The 21,442-nt window shown below is 42.4% G+C and overlaps 2 protein-coding genes across 17 annotated transcripts in view; one reads left to right on the forward strand and one right to left on the reverse strand.

Moving 5' to 3' along the window:
* Positions 1 to 2,455, reverse strand: part of LOC105466578 (primase and DNA directed polymerase) — a 50,650-nt gene extending 48,195 nt beyond the window's left edge. For 3 of the 10 annotated variants that reach the window (XM_024788131.2, XM_011715632.3, XM_011715633.2), the window contains exon 1: positions 1,918 to 2,101. The gene's annotated coding sequence lies outside the window, so the exon portion shown is untranslated. Of the gene's footprint in view, positions 1 to 1,507; positions 1,895 to 1,917; positions 2,104 to 2,437 lie in introns of those variants that run through there. The other 7 variants (XR_011620754.1, XM_071092769.1, XM_071092767.1 and 4 more) reach the window with 6 other exon arrangements.
* Positions 2,420 to 21,442, forward strand: part of LOC105466747 (caspase 3) — a 29,062-nt gene continuing 10,039 nt past the window's right edge. For 4 of the 7 annotated variants that reach the window (XR_011620756.1, XR_011620757.1, XM_071092778.1 and 1 more), the window contains exons 1-6: positions 2,420 to 2,530; positions 13,153 to 13,220; positions 16,541 to 16,665; positions 19,567 to 19,695; positions 20,016 to 20,191; positions 20,479 to 20,599. Coding sequence is in view for 5 of the 7 variants with exons in the window: in XM_071092778.1 (XP_070948879.1) it covers positions 13,168 to 13,220; positions 16,541 to 16,665; positions 19,567 to 19,695; positions 20,016 to 20,191; positions 20,479 to 20,599 (604 nt within the window). In the remaining 2 variants the exon portion in view is untranslated. Of the gene's footprint in view, positions 2,531 to 3,245; positions 3,414 to 5,995; positions 6,120 to 13,152; positions 13,221 to 13,246; positions 13,544 to 16,540; positions 16,666 to 19,566; positions 19,696 to 20,015; positions 20,192 to 20,478; positions 20,600 to 21,442 lie in introns of those variants that run through there. The other 3 variants (XM_071092775.1, XM_071092776.1, XM_071092777.1) reach the window with 3 other exon arrangements.

Raw genomic sequence — 21,442 nt, forward strand, 5'->3', positions numbered from 1 at the left:
ACTGTTTTGCTATAATTAATGTTTGGCTGGGGGCGGTGGCTCACGCCTGTAATCCCAGCACTTTGGGAGGCTGAGGTGGGTGGATCACCTGAGGTCAGGAGTTCAAGACCAGCCTGGCCAACATGGTGAAACCCCATCTGTACTAAAAATACAAAAATTAGCTGGGCCTAGTGGTAGGCACCTGTAATCCCCAGCTACTTGGGAGGCTGAGGCAGGAAAATCATGTGAACCTGGGAGGCAAAGGTTGTAGTGAGCCAAGACTGCACCACTGCACTCCAGCCTGGGCAACAAGGGTGAAACTCTGTCTCAAAAATAAAAGTTCGTAGACTAAGTAAATTAGTATGATTTACAGGAATCCAGAAAACTGCTGCTGATGCTTGCTCATTTTGGCAAGAAAGTTTAGCACAGGAAGGGGTTTGGGTATCACAATGGGATAAGGACTAGTTCAACCACACTAGTCCCCTCTTCGCAAATTACTGCTCTGCAGAGCCACTGTTAGGGTTGGGAGTGGGTCCTATTTCTGAGTTTTATTGAGGCAGAAAAAGACTGTCAAATATTGTGTTCACTCAATTCGGGAGGGATAAAGAAAGGCCTAAGTCGTATTTGTGGGATCTGAGTTTAACTCCTGTGACTCTTTTTTCAGCAACAGCAAACTACTTAACACTTTTTTTTTTGAGATGGAGTGTTGCTCCGTCACCCAGGCTAGAGTGCAGTGGCACAATCTTGACTCACTGCAACCTCTGCCTCCCGGGTTCAAGCAATTCTCCTGCCTCAGCCTCCCAAGTAACTGGGATTACAGGCACCCACCACTGCACCCGGCTAATTTTTTTTTATTATTATTTTTATTTTTTGTATTTTTAGTAGAGACGGGGTTTTACCATCTTGGCCAGGCTGGTCTCACACTCCTGACCTCCTGATCCACCTGCCTCGGCTTCCCAAAGTCCTGGGATTACAGGCATGAGCCACCGCGCCTGGCCTTAAACTCTTTAAATTGTAATTCCTACCCCGAGGGATTGTTGAAAGGATGAAACAAACAAATGTGTTATGAAAATGTAAAAGCATGCAATAAACTCTCAGCAAGTTGTAACGATACATAAAACTAAGTATATTTCTGTGCAGAATATAGTCCCTATAGTCGAATAGGCGCAAGCGTTAGAAATAGGCTCTGCCATGGGGTCCCTGATCTGACTTCTGAATGTCAAGAACCTTTTGAAATCTGATGCAGAATGTCGTGCTCACGTGTTGGAGAATTCTTCTGCGAAAACGATTCACAGTTTGCTTCAGGGTCTAAAATGAGTTCATGACCCAAAATAGGAAGGGGATCAGTACGGCAGTGTATAGCACACCCTTCACGTAACTATTAATAACTCCATCTTAGGAAAAGACCCCATTTTATATTTCATAGGGCATTTGCCAACAAGGATACTATACTTTAATAAACAAGTAAAAAACTAGTCCGCATCCATAAGGACACAAACAAGCGCCCTCTTCCACTGTCAGTTCTCACCCAGGACTCTGCCTTCGGCAGCTCCAAACAGTCTTAATTGACGCTGTGTTTGCAGAAGGACCTCTCGGGCCCAAACCAGGCTTCTTTTTCTCTTCTTCACTCCCTCTGGATTGGTTGTTCATCTCTTTGTCCTATCTCTTTTTTTCCTCGTGATGTTAAATGCTACTTTGTTTGCTGTGGGATGCTTAACTTGTAACGTTTATATATGGATTAAGTACACTACTGCGTACGGTTTGTAGTACTGACTGATGCGCGGAGTGGCTTGAGCCCGTGTGTCCAGCATGCGTGGACCTGCTTATTACTGGCCCGGCACCCTGGCGACAGGAGGCTAAGGCTTTTGATTTAGGGAGAGGGACCTGGGGGTAACCCCAAGAAAGGCCTCAGGTCACCGGAGGGGGGACGGAAATTACCGGAGGGCGTCCCGGCCCGCTCCTCTTCTTCTCAGAGCTCACACTGGGCAGCAGGCCTGGCCTTGTCTCCCTTCTAGGTCCCCGTTGGGCCTGGCGCGGTTTCCAAGTCTTCCTCAAATTACCTCCAGAATCCCGCGCTGGGAGCGGAAGCCCGCGGACTCTCAGGAAGACCCAGCTTTCAAATCCGGGGCGGGGGAGCGGAGCCGGGCCTCGGGGGCGGGCCTCGGGGGCGGGCCTCGGGGGCGGGCCTCGGGGGCGGGCCTCGGGGGCGGGGCCTCGGGGGCGGGGGCGCGGGGGCGCGGGGGCGGGGGCGCGGGCGCGGGGCCTCGGGGCGCGGGCGCGGGCGCGGGCGCGGGCGCGGGCGCGGGCGCGGGCGCGGGCTGCAGCGGGCTGGCGGCTCCTGGGGCCCAGCCCGGCCCTGGGTTCTCGGGCGGGCGGGAGCTGGGGGACGGGCCCCAGGGAGGGGGCGCGCGGGGCGACAGGGGCGGGCCGGGGGCGGGGCTAGCGCTGGAGCACTTACCCCGGCGGCGGGCCGCTGAAGCGGTGCAGACGCGGATCGTAACGGGTGGCTGCTGCTGTGAGGCGGTTGTGGAAGGTGTGAGAAGGCTGTGCGGTGAGTGCCGCGCTCGCTCCGGGCGGTCAGCCCTGTCCCCGCTCCCTGCGTCCTCCCAGGCCCAGCGCCCGCCCGGGGACCTGGGCGGCGGAGCCTTTGTTTTGCCACCTCACCCGGGGCGGCAGCGAGCAGTGAAGCCCGCGGAGCGAGAGACCTGGCCCGGGGGCGGGAGGCTGGGCCGGGGCCGGGGCCGGGGCAGCCAGGCAGCGGGTTAAGGCTTTTGATTTAGGGAGAGGGACCTGGGAATAACCTAAGGAAAGGCCTCAGGTCATCGGAGGGGAGACCTGACCCGGGGGCGGGAGGCTTGCCTGGGGCCGGGGAGGCCAGGCAGCGGGAGGCCGGCCCGGGGGAACCGAGGTCGGGGCCGGGAGGTCGGGCACGGGGCACCGAACTCCGAGGGCCAGAGACCTGGCGGCCGGGCCTGGGGCCAGGAGGCCGGGCCAGGCAGCGGGAGGCAGCGGCAAGCTGGAAAGCAGACGGTGCTACCGCCGGCGGAGGAGTGGCCCCGGGAAGCGGTGCGGCGAGGGCTGGGGCGGCCGGGTGCTGACTGTGAGGGACTCGCCCTCGGGGCTGATCCTTCCAATTTTGGGCGAGGCTTCCGTCTCTGCTGCCTTCCATGCCTGGGGCCTGGACTATCCCGGGTTGACTGTGTGGTTTAGCTCTTCCAGAGAGCTAGTTGCAGGGTTTAAAATCCAATTCCTTTTCGGCCCTGCAGAGTTTCGTGAGTGCTCACAGCTCATCCCTGTGGCTGTGTCTCCGTGGCCACAGCTGATTGGCGTCGCCTTGAAATCCCAGGCCGTGAGGAGTGAGCGAGCCCTGCTCACGCTCGGCGCTGTTGTTTTCAGTGGGTGTGCCCTGCACCTGCGTCTTTCCCCCATTCTCAGTAAGTGGCACCCAAGCAGGAAACCGGAAAACATCCTTCTCGCCCCCCTCTCGCCCACCTCCTTCTTTTCCCGCTTAGTCACCAAGCCTTGTCGACCTTGTAAACGTCTGCCAGATCTGTCCACGTCTCTCCGTCTCCACAGCAGCCTCTTCCCTGGTCTCTCCACCTCCAGACCCGCCTGCTCCTTTGTAGTCCACTTTTCACAGCACAGAGGGATCTTTATGAAACGAAAGTCTAGAAAGCGCGTCCTTTGCCCTTAGGTTAAACCCAGCACTTAATACGGCTGACAAACCCCAGTACGGCTGACAAACCCCAGTACGTGTTGGGTCCTGAGTGCCCCCACCCCTCCCTATCTTTAGCACCGATTCACTTTCTGCACAGCAATGCTGACCTTCATAGCTAGTGTCTGCCACACCTCTGCATTCCCCTTCTCCCGCCATCACATTTGATTAGAAGTAAGAGCTGCTACTTAAACTTCTGTTTTCATTAAAACAGTTCAAGGTTCAATCTTCCTCTACTGTGTTCTTTCTGCAGCCAGCGTTCCCTAAGAGAGATGTGTCATATCCTCTGCAGTTGCTTGTTTACTGTCTTCCCTGCTAGATTTGCAAGCAAACTCCAGGAGGGATGGACTTGGTTTATCTTGGTGTCCTTAGTGTCTTTCACCAAATGCGGGCCCTGGCACAACGCAGTGAATGCCCATCCGTTGTGTTTTTACTTTTATGCTCTATCTAGAAAAAGTAGACCTGGTTTAGGATTATTTAGCAAATAATAGTTAGAAAAGAAATGGTAGAGGTGACATGGAGTCACTGAAACCATGTAAACCTGCAAGATAGCAGAAAGAGGGCCAGGAAAGGTGGTTAGACTAGACTGTATCAAAATGGGCTCAGCCACTGTGAGTGTGCGTGCTGTGGTTACATCATCTCTAAAAGTGAAATGTAAAGCTTAAATCATCTCTATCACAGCCCGATGCTTGGGCTTTGGTTTTGCTTTGCCTTTTTGTAAAAGAAGGTTTTTGAAAGTGAAAATATATTTTAGTGAATGCACGAACAGTTTATTGGAGTATGGCAATAAAACCTGTTCAGAGTAAGAGACATTAGACATTGTACCTAGTTAAATCAGGTTTGCTTTTGCTATCCTGAATAAAGGCCTTGCCTCTTGCCTTTTGAAGAGGCTGGCATCTGATATAGGCAATTATAATGCTTCTTCACTGTTTTGCTTTCAGACCTCATTTAACACAATCTCCTACTGCTTCATCCCCCTACAAAGCAGTCTTTATTTTCATGAATGATATATTACATTGCTTCTGGTGCCTACTATTAGATGTTTAAGCTCTGCCCCAAAGATAGGAAGCACTGGTATTTGGGCCTAAAAAAAGATGTGAGAATTCTTAGATTTATATAATGTTCTTTCTCTGCATGTTTTGTTCTTACCTTCACATGTTGCCTGTAGGGCTTCTTTGCATTACAATAATGCAATCAAGCTACCTGATATGTATTGGACACCGTCTGGCATCTGCTTTGTTGAGCCACTTTTGAATGCCAGTGAGCATCGGTATAAGCCCTGCATAGAGATAGGGTTTGTCTCGTCCACTGCTTGATACACTCAGGGTCTAGTATAGTACTCTGCACACAGTTGGTGTTCAGTAAATTGTTATGGTGCAAATACCAAATGAATAGATGCTACTGAATCTGACTTTTGGCAGTTTCAGTCTTCCAGACAGTAGGGTTTCTTCAAGCGGTTTTAAACCTGAATCTGATTCTGCAAAGTAGTCATTCTTGGTGGGAGTGGTGAGCCTTTAATGTTATCTGTAATTTTTATAAAAAAGCATTCAAGATCCTCCATTTTACACTTATATAAATCATTTAGATCTGTGAAGGCTTTCCCGTTTTCTCCTTTTGTCCCTCCAAAAACACTATCCTAGGACTTCACTTGGCACAGGGAGGACAGACCTTTTGCACATGGTAAGTGCCATTCTTTCTGACTTGTGTCGTAAACTCGGAGGCTTTGAATAGTGGGGAGTGCTCTATACTGTCTTCCTGGTCACATGGCCCATGCCAGAGAAAAGGAAAGGATGGTTTGTTTGTATAGTACAATGGAACTTATTTCAGTTTATTCTGTATTTGATTTTACATTCCTGTTCTCATATTTTTACCTTAATTACGTAGTAAATATTAAAAGATTGACGTCACCAGGTCCAGTGACAATAGCCAGTTTGATAATTCTTGTATGTACCCAAATGAATTCAGAGACCAGATGGGGAAAGATTTTGATAAAACCTCTGGTACATTACAACTGAAGTCTTTTCTTGTCCAGACTATTGTGAAACAGATGTTCTTTCTGTTTCATTTGCTAAATCTGGAAACGTGACTGCTTTTGGGACTTTTTCCTCTCTACAGGTAATAAATATAATCCTGATACTTTTCAAGTTGTTTGACAGAAGTGTAATCTCCCCAGAAGTCCTATTGGACAGGCTTCACTTTTCCTTTCGAGGAACACAGAGATATAGGAAATATGTTTTAATGAGTTATACGGAATGCTGAGCATAAAACCAATTATTTTACTTTTATTATTATTATTTTTAGAAACAGAGTCTTGCTCTGTCACCCAAGCTCAAGTGCAGCGGTGCGATCGTAGCTCACTGCAGCCTCCAATTCCTACACTCAAGTGATCCTCTTGCCTCAGCCTCCTGAGTAGCTGGGACTACAGGTGTGTGCCACCATGCCAGGCTACTTGTTTTAACTTTTTTGTAGAGATGGGGTTTCTCTGGCCTCCCAAAGTGGGATCGCACTGGGATTACAGGCGCGAACCATGTCTGGCCTATTTCACTTTAGAAGTAAATTGAATGCCACATGCAGAGTTTGTTAAATTTTTTTTTAAAAGAAGGAAAGAAAAAATAAAAATAAACTACCTAGTCGCATCAGAAATGCCATACTCATTTTTGCCATTTTTTCCTTCATTAGAATTCAGTGCATTGTGTTATTTTGGTATCTCTGCAGTAACTTTCTATCATGTTATTTATGTTCTTTGTCTTATTTAAAGCTTCTGAGATTATGGATTTTTGTTTCCTTCCCTGAAATTAAGTGTTATCACTCATATAGTACTAAACTGTCTACAGAATAGTGGGAGTCTTCCCTCTTTGAGTTGGGAAGATCCTAGTTTGAATCCTGGCTGTGCCGCTTTAAAGTTCATTAACCTCTCTTAGCCTCAGTCACCTGAACTCTGCAGTGGGGATCCTTAGTCCTCAGAGTGTCATTGGGAGGACTCACGAATAATACGCTTGTACTTTGAGTTCAGTACCCAGCCTGTCTGAGCCAGCAGTAAGAGGGACAGTCATCACACAGCGTTTTGCACACACCTCTCACGTCACATGCGGCACTGTTCTTCCTTTGGCTACTGTCTTGGTAAATCTTTACTAGTAAATGTTTCTTAAAAGCATTTACATTCGTGGACATGATTCAGAAACCAACAGAGTTGTTTTTTAGGTCTCATTTTGAGATTTAAAAACCGTTAGGGCAGAAACCAGATTTTATTTCTTACCTCAGAGTTTCCCTGTAGGACAGGAACCAGCAATAGCCTAATGATGGGTAACAGATGAGCTGATTAAGAATTCTAGAGATTTAAAATTTAAATTAGGATTGCCAGTTTTAGAGACTGTTTTAGAGACTGGCAATCCTAATTTAACATCTCCTTTTGAATTCCCCACCACAGGCACACTTTCACACATTCACTCTTCAATAACAGGTTGTTTCAAATTGTTAATACTTTTAGCTTAATATAGAAATTTCACTTTAGAAATTAATTTTTATTTCTCTGCCTTAATGCTGTAGATGTTGCATTCTGCTTTACTTCATTGTTGTAATAAGTAGTTGGCTTGCCACCATGTAAATAGGGAGAACATTCCAGTTTTTTACTTGTGTAGGAAAACACAGCTTGAAATATCTAAATATCTATTTTAGAGTGAAATAAATTTATACTGACAGTATTTTTTAGTGTTTGAAGACCTGACTGTTACAGCGTTGGTGGCAAGTGTTAAGGGATCCAGGAACTAGACAAGTGATTCTGAGACCTGAGTTCCAGGTTTCTAAGTAATATCAGTTGGTCTACTGACAACTTTGCCATAAACATATGCGTTCAGAAATTTCCTTTCTTAGCAGCAGCATCCTGAATTGATGAAAAGAATTACATCAGCCCAGTAAGAAACAATTCATGTTAAGTCCATTGCTATGCCAGGATAAACTTTTAAAATCCCAATTATTTTTCCTGTTTATGTTTTGTCAAATAAGAATGTTCTGAAAACCTAAATTCTGTTTTCATTTAAGGCAGTGAATATGTCCCATATGATATGATTTTTTTATCCTTCTAAGATGAGATCACCTTCCTCAGAATAATTTGTACTCCACTGGGCACTAGCTAATGGAGGTGATGTCATGCTAAGCAGCACTTTAGTGAGTCTTGTGGGAACCAAAGCTCTGCTCCCAGGAGTGTGGATTTGGTGCTTTCATGTGGAAAAAGCGGATGATGACACGTAGAGAGCAAATGTGCGCATGTCTGATGCTGTAAGGATTTCATTTACCATCATATAAATTTTTAGAAGTGTATCAAAATAAACTGATCACTGAGGCAATGTAGGTTGTTCAGATACTAATGATGAAGTTGATGAAGTGCACTGTAGTATTTGTCCCTGAGAAATCTTTATCAAATAGACAATATTTTAAATCCTGTTGTAGAAGAATTCGTTTTTTCTTTCAGTGACCAGCTCTCTTACTAAAACAAATTATCTGTTGTGTCTAATATCAGAAATGATTAATTTATAGTTATTTGTATTGATTGGTCTCTCTGACTTTTTTAACTTTATTAACTTGATGTATAGAAAGAAAATGACTTTGAAGTTAAGTCACCTAATATTTAGAGGAGATCTTAGATTGGTCTGAGCCAAGAAGCAAATATTATAAGTACTCTGAAAAGCTGGTCACTATTTAAAGTTTCCACTACCAGTCACAAGGAGAGAATAATTTTATCCCACAGTTTTATTGCTGGCAAAAGACACAAGTTTATTGAAAGTCAGTATTTCGGTGTGAGAATTACTAGACTGTTTGCAGAAGTGTTGAAAAGAGATCTTCAGAGCCTTGGTTGTCTGTAAGCTGGTCCACATTCGGGGGTTCCTGAGCACAGACTGTGAGCCCTGCATTTGGCAAATGCATTCAGAGAGCCAATCTGAGGCAGACTGGGGGCTAGAAAGGATACTGCCAGGAGCTCCAAGCTCAGCTTCAGAAGTTAAATTAGACTTCATTTTTCAGAGCAGTTTTAGGTTCAAACCAAAACTGAGAAGAACGTACAGAGATATCCTATATCCCTCCTGCCCACCCCCCGCCTACATGCGTAGTCTCCCCCATTATCAACATCCTGCACCAGTGTGTACACTGACACACACTGACAGGTCATCATCACCCACACTCCATTGTTCACAATCAGGTTCACTCTTGGTGGTGTTTGTCCTGTGTGTTTGGACAATTTTACAAGGACGTGTATCCACCATTATAGTGTCACACAGAGTAGTTTCACTGCCTTAAAAATTCTCTGTGCTAGCCGGGCACAGTGGCTCAAGCCTGTAATCCCAGCACTTTGGGAGGCTGAGGCGGGCGGATCACGAGGTCAGGAGTTCGAGACCAGCCTGGCCAACATAGTGAAATCCATCTCTACTAAAAATACAAAAATTAGCCAGGCATGGTGGCATACGACTGTAATCCCAGTTACTTGGGAGACTGAGGCAGGAGAATCACTTGAAACCTGAAGGCGGAGGTTGCAGTGAGCCAAGACCGTGCCACTGCACTCCAGCCTGGGCAACAAGAGCAAAATTCGATCTCAAAAAAAAAACAAAAATTATCTGTGCTGTCTCCCTCCCTCCTAGCCACTGACAACCACTGATCTTTTTACTGTCTCCGTAGTTTTGCCTTTTCCAAATTGTCAGATAGTTGGACTCATGCAGTATATATGGACTTTTCCAACTGGCTTCTTTCACTTAGTAATAATGCATTTAAAGTATCCTACATGTCTTCATGGCTTGCTGGCTCATTTCTTTTTAGCGCTGAATAATATTCTGTTCTCTGGATATACCATAGTTTATTTATTCATTCACCTACTGAAGGACATCTTAGTTTCTTGTAGTTTTGACAGTTACGAATAAAACTGCTATAAACATCTGTGTGCAGGCTTGTGTGAACATAAGTTTTCAGCTCCTTTGGGTAAAAACCAAAGAGTGCGTATTTACCATATGGCTGGATCATATGGTAAGAGTACGTTTAGTTTTGTAGGAAACTGCCAAACTGTTTTCCAAGTTGGCTGTACCGTCTTGCATTTCCACGAGCACTGACTGAGCATCCCTGTTGCTCCACATCCTCGCCAGCATTTGGTGTTCGTGGTGTTCTGGATTTTGACCATTCTGCTAGGGGTGTGGTGATATCTCAATGTTGCTTTAATTCGCATTGCCCATTATGTGCAATCTGTGTATCTTTGATGAGGCCCACTGGATTTTCACTTTAGATTTTCTATAGATTGGCCATAAAGTCTTGAAACAAACCTATTTTCTCATGGATTATAATGCAATATCAGTAAACTATTATGTGTTCACCTGTGTTTCCAGACTTATTAGCTACCCTGTACTATTCTCTCAGTTAATCAAGTCAACCACAATTTGTTTCTCAACCACAGGTGGCTAATGATTTTGTCTGTGGTCTGTCCGCTTTGAATTGATGTGCATGGGACAAGTTGGTCTCTATGATATTTATGGTTCAAGGAAGTTTGAGATTTCCTGCTACCTAATACATGTTTATTGTACATATAAAAGAAAAAAAGAAAGGCAGATAGACGGGAACATGGTACTGAGCATGATAGAGGCAAGGAAGGGTGGTTACTTTGATAGGAGAATACCCTTATTTTTGTCACTCTTGAAACAGGGTCAAGAGTTGAAATTGGCTAGAACAATCCTGACCTTTGTTGATATTATTTTATAGAATAATATTTGTTGCTATTTTCTGACTTAAAAAATGCAGATGTTACAGAAAAAAATAGAAGATATAGAGGAATGTTAGGAGTAGGTAGTTGTCAGTAATGCCATCACCCAGACAGCCACTATTAATAAATATGTTAATATGTAGTATGTACTGAGTGACGAATGGCAGGTCACGTAGTAGCTGTCTTGGTTATCAGATCAACTGTCGTGGTATGGCAGTGCTTATGTTCACATAACCCTTATTAGTTTTTGTTGTTAATCCCTTTCTTCGCCCAATTTATAAACTAAACTTTTTCATAGGTCTGTATCTGTAGGAAAAAACATGCTGCATGTAGGGTTCAGTACTGTATTTGGTTTCAAGCATCTACTGGGGGACTTGGGAGGTACCTCCCGCCCCTGCCCCGCAGGTATACTACTGTTTAATTATTCTTCTATCTAAAGTAAGAACTTCTGGAAGATAGGAACTTTGTCTTGTCTTCCACTCTTCCTATTTCCCAGGATGATATCTGGCATAAAGTATTTGTTGACTGACAAACTGAAAGATTATTTATCCCAATTACACTCACATCTTCCCTTGGTTTTCCAGAAGGCCTACAGGAGGTAAGACGGTAGAAAAGCAAAGGCTTCGTCGAAATGCAGAGCATAGACTGGCTCTTGGAGAAGGTCAAACATCCCCGTCTCCTGTGTTTAAATTGAGATGGTGGCGCTGGCTCTCCTCTGTATTATTAACGCACCTTTCCCCACTAGGGGTGCACACAAAACTGGGAGAGAGGGGAGGAAGGAGCTTAGCTTTGTCTTAATAGAAGGGAAGAAATTACGTTTTCCAAGAGACCTTGAAATTGGGGACCTTGGTAATGGTTTCGGTTTGGAAAGATAAAGTTCTGGGATGGATTCCAACAATGTAACTGTACTCACTGCCACTGAACTGTACACTTAAAAATGGTAAATTTTGAGTCTATTTTACCACAGTTTTAAAGATTAAAATTTTAAAAGTGGGGAAGTTACCTAGGACTTTTTTTTTTTTTTTTTTTTTTTTGAGACGGAGTCTCACTCTGTCGCCCAGGCTGGAGTGCAGTGGCCGGATCTGGGCTCACTACAAGCTCCGCCTCCCGGGTTTACGCCATTCTCCTGCCTCAGCCTCCCGAATAGCTGGGACTACCGGCGCCCGCCACCTCGCCCGGCTAGTTTTTTGTATTTTGTAGTAGAGACGGGGTTTCACCGTGTTAGCCAGGATGGTCTCGATCTCCTGACCTCGTGATCCGCCCGTCTCAGCCTCCCAAAGTGCTGGGATTACAGGCTTGAGCCACCGCGCCCGGCCATTACCTAGGACTTTCTAGAAGGACTTTTGTGGGTTAGCAATTCCTGTTAGAGGATCGTGTATTATTTTGGTATTTCTGATTGTATCGTAGGAGTGAGGTTAAAGTTGTATTTTGACTGGAATTTTTAACATTGTCAGGGTTTCTAGAGCCTGGAGATGGTCATTCAATATTTTTTGTTCTTGTTTTTTGTTTTGCCTTTGGTCTTGTTTTCCTCTATTTAGGGAGGTGGATTGCCATGGGAAGTACCTTTGCTTCTGAAAAGCCAGAGAATGCCTGGTAGAACCGCAGAAAAGTATAAGGAGCTGGCTTCTTCAGAGGCAGCATAGCAGAGTGGGAAGAGGACCCCGTCACTTAGCTTGTGACTGTCGGCAAAGTCACTTAACCACCAGAAGTTGGATTTTCTGACCTTTAGAATTTTGAAAAGATTAAAAATGAGTGCCTTGCAGAGCATCTGGTGTATATTAAGTGCTCAATAAGTGATCGTTGCTTTGCTTATAAGAACAGGTTCACCTTGTGAGATATAATTGTGTGATGGAAGAATGAAAGCAGAAACTGTAGTTTTTACTTTTACGTTTCGTGGGCCATTTTACTACCCTAAATGAGATGCTGGGTTTCCAAAACCCAGTTTAAAAATAAAGACTAGGCCAGGTCCGGTGGCTCTTGCCTATAATCCCAGCACTTTAGGAGGCCTAGGTGGGCAGATCGCTTGATCCCAGGAGTTGGAGACCAGCCTGGGCAATGCAACAAGACCCTATGTCTACAAAAAATACAAAAATTAGCCAGACACGGTGGTGCACGCCTGTAATCCCAGCTACTCGGGAGGCTGAGGCAGGAGGATTTGAGTCCAGGAGGTGGAAGCTGCAGTGAGCCGTGATTGCGCTGCTGCCCTCCAGCCTGGGTGACAGAGTGAGACCCTGCCTCAAAAGAAAAAAAAAAAAAATTGGTGGAGATTTGAAACATCTTGATACTTTATCTTGGGAATCTAAGCATTGTAGAATTGTGTTATGTGAGTTATACCATTGTGGTGGGAAGTGTTTGATTTTTGTTTTAACTGTGTTGAGTTGCAGTTCTTAGAAATGACCCGCTGTGTTTTCTTACAAAAGAAATAAACTGTAATCTATATCTTAATCTGATGAGGACATGTAAATATAAAAAATCGAGCTGTATACTATCTATATGCTTTATGTAATTCACTATATATAATTCATAGCTCAGTTGAAAAGAGAGAGAGGCTAAATTGTATGTACCATTGCTAAGAAATCATTATCCCCAGAACTGACTCACATACACCTTTAACAGTAGAGGTGGAACTGAGGCATTAATTTGGAAAAATAATCACTGGGATAATTAATATAATGCAGTGGTTTTATGACTGATTTTTTTATTAACTTCTATTTTCTTTGTATTCTAGTTAATAAAGGTATCCATGGAGAACACTGAAAACTCAGTGGATTCAAAATCCATTAAAAGTTTGGAACCGTGAGTATTTAAATGGAATTCTTTATAATCAGACAAAGATGGGGATGTGTAATACAGCAAACCTTGAGGAGTGGGAAAAGCAGAAAGAGAGTGGTCTCTCTTTCAGGCCAGAGAGACCAAGCTGACTTCCTACCTCAGACAGCTGTGTGGCTTTGCGTAAACTAACCTCTTCTCTAAACCTTGTCTTTAACATGGAGCTAAAGCTTTTACAGAACTGAAGGGAAGATGAAAGGAAAGGCCTAGTAGGGTGTGTGACCCATAGTTGGAAACCTAGTCCTGGAACCAAAAGGACACTACAGGAGAGGCAGGACTCCCAAGCCCAGGTGCTTTCTACCCTCCTGAATCACTCTATAGGATTAGAGGGTTTGGGTTTGGGAGGAGTTTTTTGACCTCTTGTTTATGAGTTTTTATGACTAAAATCCAATGCCGATTTGCAGTCCAGGAAGGAATTACCTAGTTATGGATGAATTTTACCCTTTTTTTTCCCCGTGTCTTTTTGGAATATTCTGCTTACTAATGCTTCCAATAACTAGCAGATGGAAAAAGGGAAAAGATAAAACTCAAATTCGCTTTTTAATTCATGTCTGTTATTATTTATTTGGAATCTCTTGTAATACTTTAAATTCTGAAAGTTTATTTCTGAAACCCAGTATTATTATTCTCGGCTGCCCTGGAAATTACAAACTAATTTATTACTAAACAATACAATTACAGAAATACTATTAACAAGTTACCAGCAAAGATTTCACAATTTTTGTTTAGCAAAGGGATTTTTCTAGAAAGTAAGCTTTTGAAATGCAGTCCCATTTTAGAGAGTTGTTGTTGTTATTTAAATCATTTTAGCCAGTGTAATGGTTTGCTCCTGTAATCCCAGCTACTTGGGAGCTGTGGCAGGAGGATCACTTTAGGTGGAGAGTTCGAAACCAGCCTGGGCAACATTATGACACCCTGTCTCTACAAAAAACAAAAGCAATTAGTCCACCGTGGTATGTGTGCTTGTAGTCAGTCTTAGCTACACGCCAGAGGTTGCAGTGAACTATAATTGCACCACTGCACCCTAGCCTGGGCAACAGAGTAAGACCCCATCTCTTTTTAAAAAATCCTTTGAAAGTGATTTACACATGTTCCTACTACTTTTTTTCTTTCTTTCTTTTTTGAGACAGGGTCTTGCTCTATCACCCAGGCTGGAGTGCAGTGATGTGATTATGGCTCACTGTCCTCCTGAGCTCCAGTAATCCTCCCAAGTAGCTAGGACTACAGACATGTGCCACCATGCCTGGTTATTTTTGTTTTTTGTCTTTGTAGAGATGGGGGTCTTGCTGTGTCTCCCAGGCTAGTCTCCAATTCCTGGCCTCAAGGGATCCTCCTGCCTTGGCCTCCCAAAGTGCTGGGATTACAGACGTGAACCACCCTGCCTGGCCCTCCCTTTTCATGTCATACAGAACACCACTTCAATAACGAGTTGTACGGGAGCCCCAGACAGGTTTAGGGTTGTTTTGATTCTGTGATAAGTTGCCCTCACATTCCCGGCTTTCACAGCTTCTGCCATTTGTTAGGAGTATCCCCTCTTGGACTAGCTATCATATGCTTGTAAAGTACCTACCTCCTTAGGAGGCAGCCAGAGCAAGTGGGGAATAGACGTTGGGAGCTGGGAATTATAGTTCTGTGATCCATTATCTATATGACAAAGGTCAAGTCACGCTTTTAGGATTTAAATTTAATCTATAAATGTGAAGCTCTTCACTTCTAGTTAAAAATAATAACTGCTTTCTGACCTTGACTCCTTTAATTTACTACATTTAATCTTTTTCCAACGGTATTTTTGGAATTGTGTATAATGTGAGATACTCTAAGTGCATGAGTATATGGACTGTAGGTGTTAGTGTTTGGCAGTTCCTAGACCTGTTTTTTCCTGACTTTTAGTCTAGATCTGGGATCAAGCTTGACGCCTGTTTTTATCAAATTTCTTTGGAATATAGGCACACCCATTCCCTGACATGTTGTCCTAAGCCCATTTCACCAGAATTGAGTAGCTATGGCTGGGCGCATTGGCTCACAACTGTAATCCCAGCACTTTGGGAGGCCAAGGCAGGAGGATCACTTGAGGCCAGGAGTTCAAGATTAGCCTGGGCAACATGGCGAGATCCTGTCTCTACAAAAAAATACAGAAATTGGCTGGGCATTGTGGGGCATGCCTGTCTGTAGTTGTAGCTACTTGGACGGCTGAGGAAGGAGGATCACTGGAGCCCAGGAGTTCAAAGCTGCAGTGAACTATGATGGCACCACTGCACTCCAGCTTGGGTGACAGAGTAAAACCATGTCTCAAAAAAAAAAATAGAATTGAGTAGCTGTAACAGAGACCAGATGGCCACAAGCCTAAAACACTTAATATTTAGCCCATTAAAAAAAAAGTTTACTGATCCCTAATCTAGATAGCAGAGATTTTTTTAGATAAGTGACTTCCAGACAGATAGTTTCAATTATTTACAATAATGCTTTTATATATTCATGAATTACTAATTTGTTAAGCTCATGGGGTTTAAGGAATAATTTATGAATTGTGATAAATATTGTGCTTTGAGTTATATTTGCATTTTGTTGATTTCCGATCATTTCAGGGTAATTTTTAAGATTTTTACTTTTACCTCAAAGGATAAAATATTTCACAAAGTTAATAAGTAATTTTTAAATTATAAAGGTATTTGATGGAATTTAGAGGAAAATGTAAAACATGGAAGTTAAAAGCCTGAACTCGGCTAGGCACGGTGGCTCATGCCTGTAATCCCAACACTTTAGGAGGCCGAGGTGGGTGGATCATGAGGTCAGGAGATCGAGACCATCCTGGCTAACAAGGTGAAACCCCCGTCTCTACTAAAAATACAAAAATTAGCCAGGTATGGTGGCGGGCACCTGTAGTTCCAGCTACTCGGAAGGCTGAGGCAGGAGAATGGTGTGAACCCTGGAAGCGGAGCTTGCAATGAGCCGAGATTGCACCACTGCACTCCAGCCTGGGCAACAGAGTGAGACTTAGTCTCAAAAAAAAAAAAAGAAGCCTGAACTTTGAAGTCCAACAGATACTTTCCTTCCTTCTTGGCTGTGACACAATATTTGCATAACCTTTAGCACATTTCTTAGCCTCATGTCAGGTCATTTTCTCATCTGTATAATGGTTGATGTGAAATTGAAATGAAGACAGCCAGCCTGTTTTATAACATTCAACAAGTGTTAACTGTGACTGTGAGTTATAAAAATTGCACTAATGTAAACAGAAAGCGTGGTCATTTCTACCTTTATGAAGTTATTATTTGATTTCTAAACAGAAAAATCATACATGGAAGCAAATCAGTGGACTCTGGAATATCCCTGGACAACAGTTATAAAATGGATTATCCTGAGATGGGTTTATGTATAATAATTAATAATAAGAATTTTCATAAAAGCACTGGTACGTATCTTACGTAATTTTTAATCCTTTTCAAATATTTGCGCCATTTACATTTGATACTAAAAGGAGTATTATTGAGGTATTATTGGTCAGTAAACTGTGACACAGACTAGTTGTGAAGTAGAGATTGGGCAGGACCTACAGGTCCTGTGATACATGTGAATGCTTCCTCTTCTGCTCAACGTCACAGCCTCCTTTTCCATCAGCTGGCCTCCTATCTGTATGCTTGGCTGCTGCTTCCCTGACTTCTCTGTAGTCCTTGCTGCTTTTTCTTCTTTCTACTCCCTCTTTGAACCCGTAAGTTTCTCAAAAAACAGTTAAGTGGTAGTATTTATTTTTTTCCCCAGAAACTGCAAGACATATCACAAGCATTGCCTTATTTAATTTTATGACAACCTGGAAAGTAACGATGAAATTCTGAAAGGTTAAAAACCTTGCACAGTCACACAGTATGGCGGCAGAGCTAGGTCTGTGTGGCTCCAAAGCCCAAAATCTAAATCCGTCTTCTGTTCTGCTTCACTTCCTTGTATCTTCATGTGTTCTGTTGCCTGTCTTCCCTTACCCTACAAAGCTCACCATCTTAGAGAGACTTTTCTTTTACTCTGCTCCTTTTAATTCCTTTGATATTTTATCTCCTTCCCTTCTTCCTTAAATTTTGAATACCTGTAGTTTAAGCCTGTACTCTTCACTTGTTTCTGTTCCTTCTTGAGTCTTTTTCTATTTTCTATCTCTACTGCTGAAACTGCTCGCATTAAACTTACCATGGCCTTGTCACCAGATTCCCCTCTTGACTTCTGTACTAGGTACAACTTGAATGTAGTACTACATTTGAGAATTTTTTTCAGAAATATAGATAATAAAATCCTTCACAGTGCCAGAAAAGCTAATTAATATTTGGTGTATTGATATTTTTTTCTTGACAGTTCTTTTTAAAGCTTGCTTTTATTCATAACATGTAAGCAATGTTGTATTCTTCTTGTTTCACTTAAAGTAATAGCATTTTTCATATGGCTGCATAATTTTCATATCTGTTATTGTGATTATATAATACTGCATCCCCCAAAATACCATTCACTTAATTTCAAAAATTTACTGTATGAATGGACATTATGGCTGTTTCCCTTTTAAATTGATGCTGTGATAATTCTTTGAATTGGCATATTAATCATATTAGAGTTAATTTTTAATTAGAGAAGCTATAGTAGATCTAATGTGGGCCAGTACCTATCAGAGTGGTAGTGGAAAGAAAGGGAAGGAAGCCAGATCACACTGGGAATATAGCAGGGTTTGTGTCAGATTAGTTATAAGGAGTGAGGAGAGAATAGTTGAAAATGGAGCTCTAAATGGCACCACTTTTATTGCTTTTGGCTATAAGTTGAGATGCCACCTTCGACCATTAACACAGCACCTTGTTTACTTTTGCTTTATGCATATTTGGAAATTTACTTCCAGATATTCTGCCTCACATTTCTAGTTTTAGGATACCTTCTTCCTATAGAATTTTGCACTGTTGGCTCTATTGTTTAAAAAACCAAAAACAAGTATATCATTCCACTACCACTAGCACCTCCCCCACATATTTAGACCAGCAGTCTGGGTTTTGCCCTCAGTGAGCTCTTTTCCTACTTTGCAATGTAAAAGTTGGGTTCTCATGAGATCTCTGGCAGGCTGGTGTTGGGCCAGCTGCCGTGGCTCACGCCTCTAATCCCTCTAATCCCAACACTTTGGGAGGCCAAGGCAAGAGGATCCTTGAGCACCAAAGTTCAAGATCAATCTGGCAACATAGGGAAATCCCATCTGTACAAAATAGAAAAAAAGGTAGCAGGATGTGGTGGTGTGCACCCATAGTCCCAGCCACTCAGGAGGCTGAGGTGGGAAGATAGCTTGAATCTGGGAGGTTGAGGCTGCAGTAAGCTGTGGTTGCTGTACTCTAGCCTGGGCCGCAGAGTGAGATCCTGTCTAAAAAATAAATAAAATAAAAAATAAAAAGGCAGCCAATACAGCACCAGAAGCCAGTGACCTTGTCACACAGCTGAGATAATCAACAACGTTTTGGAGATATGTGTAGACTTTTTATATTTAGTCTTCATACCATCAAATTCACTCAATTCTGAGGGGTGTTTCCCACCGAGGTTTAGCATTTTGAAATCTGAGTGCATCATGCAGTCCATCTGTATATTAATGTAGAAGGTTCTCTAGTGGAGTGGTAGAAAGCCCAGGAGCCCTGGCTACAGGCCCAGCATAGCTTTGTCACTTTAGACTGGTTTGTTAACCCTAGTACATGTCCCACATCTGCACAAGTGAAGCTAGTAATAATACAACTCTCATGGTGATTGGAAGGATAGAGATTACCCGTAGCAGAATACCTGATGAACCGTAATAATGTCTGGGGGTTTTCCTTGAAGACACTATAAATGTTGTAATGCTATCTTAAAATTGTTGGGAAGTTAGAATCAGAGACATGCAGTTCCTCTGAGTATAACAGATGTGTGTGTGTATTATAGGATCATATTGTTTTCTAGTTTTATTTTTTTTAAATATGATGATTTTCCCATGGCAACATTTTATCTGTGAAAATGACAACATAGTATATCCCATTATATAAGTGAGTGTAACTTGTCTAACCAAGCCCCTAGTGTTAGACATTTGTTTCTGTTTTTCACCTGCCTAAACAGCTGTGAAAGATCATTTTGGCTATAACACTGATAAGCTTATATTATAAAATATAAGCTACAAAGTTGAAGAGATTTTGTGTCACCAAACTCAAAGTAGTTAGAGTTCTCTTACCATTTAAAAGGAAGAATTTATTGTGGACTTTTGAATTGCTAGGTAGTTAATTTCATTTCAAAGTAGTTATTCTTTGCTTTCAATACAATTAAAAGTAATTCTTTCTGTTCCAAGGAATGGCATCTCGGTCTGGTACAGATGTTGATGCAGCAAACCTCAGGGAAACATTCATAAACTTGAAATATGAAGTCAGGAATAAAAACGATCTTACACGTGAAGAAATTGTGGAATTGATGCGTAATGGTAAGAAGAAACAATTAGAAGAGTGAACTTCATTGTACAATTTTATATTATGGTCTAGCAATAATTACATGTATAATATGAGAATTGTGGAATTATACTGTACATAACCCTAATCTTACATACTTTAGTAAGAAATTTTAAAAAAGTTATTTATGCCAACTTCCTAAAATAGTTTGAGATGTGTTGCTGTGCCCCAGGTTAGATTAAGATGATCTCTCAGTTTTATTCTCAGTTTCTTCATCATGTTCCCATACAGTATATCTGAAGTTGTTGAATAAAGTCATGGATTTTTTTCCTTTTATTTGCAAATGTCTTTCCAGTTTCTAAAGAAGATCACAGCAAAAGGAGCAGTTTTGTTTGTGTGCTTCTGAGCCATGGTGAAGAAGGAATAATTTTTGGAACAAATGGACCTCTTGACCTGAAAAAAATTACAAGCTTTTTCAGAGGGGATTGTTGTAGAAGTCTAACTGGAAAACCCAAACTTTTCATTATTCAGGTAATGTATAACTGAGTGATTTGGTTGTTGATGATTAAGCAGGGGTTACTTTTCTTAATTGGAAATTATCCAAAGGATTTGTGGTTTTTTTCCTGAAGTTAATGAACTATTGTTATTTTTCATTTATTTAAACTACCACTTAAAAGATACAGAGTAAATTTTAATTTTATACTTATATCAAAAAGGCTCAGCATAATTAACATCCATTTTTACATAACGTTTTTAGGAATAAGTTACATGTTCACACACAAATTTTTATAAATAAATATTTATTTTCTAACACCCAGGCCTGCCGTGGCACAGAACTGGACTGTGGCATTGAGACAGACAGTGGTGTTGAGGATGACATGGCGTGTCATAAAATCCCAGTGGAGGCCGACTTCTTGTATGCATACTCCACAGCACCTGGTGAGAAAGTTACACATAATGAATGTTACATGTGGATTTTAAATGAATTACACTGTGACTAATCAGAATTATACAATGAAGAGTGTGTTTCAGAGACTGTCAAGATTTTGATATCCCTAAAGATATCAAAACTTGTTTATATTTTAGAGAACCTTCATCAAAGAGAAGTCTCAAAAAGTTATCTTTAGCCAAAAGTTTGGCTAGAAAATATGCATACATAGCCAGGCACAGTGGCTCACGCCTGTAATCCTAGTGCTTTGGGAGGCCAAGGCAGGCAGATCACTTGAGGTCAGGAGTTCACAACCAGCCTGGCCAACATGGTGAAACCTCGTCGCTACTAAAAATACAAAAAAATTAGCTGGGTGTGGTGGCACATGCCTGTAATCTCAGCTACTTGGGAGGCTGAGGCAGAAGAATTGCTTGAACCTGGGAGGCAAAGGTTGCAGTGAGCCGAGATTGCACCACTGCACTCCAGCCTGGGCGACAGAGCGAGACTCCGTCTCAAAAAAAGAAAAAAAAATATGCATACATAGAGTAGACTAGCACGATGTCATTCATTGGACTTATGTGGCAACAGAGGCCAAGTCAGAGCTTCCGCTGCATCTTATAGAAGAAGAGAGGTATGTTTCTCAGGAATTATTTGAAAGGTAGTAAATAAAAAAGATAAACATGACTAGTATACAAGAGGATAGATGTGGAGTGGGAGAAAATAAAGAAGGTAAAAAATGATACATGAATATGCCGTTAACCTCCACTTTTTTACAGTTCCGCTGCACATCGTCTAAATAAATATTTGTTGATTATACCACCATTTACTTACACAACTAACTCAGGGTGTCAGAG

This window comes from Macaca nemestrina, chromosome 3 (assembly GCF_043159975.1).
Source record: "Macaca nemestrina isolate mMacNem1 chromosome 3, mMacNem.hap1, whole genome shotgun sequence".
Taxonomy (NCBI): domain Eukaryota; kingdom Metazoa; phylum Chordata; class Mammalia; order Primates; family Cercopithecidae; genus Macaca; species Macaca nemestrina.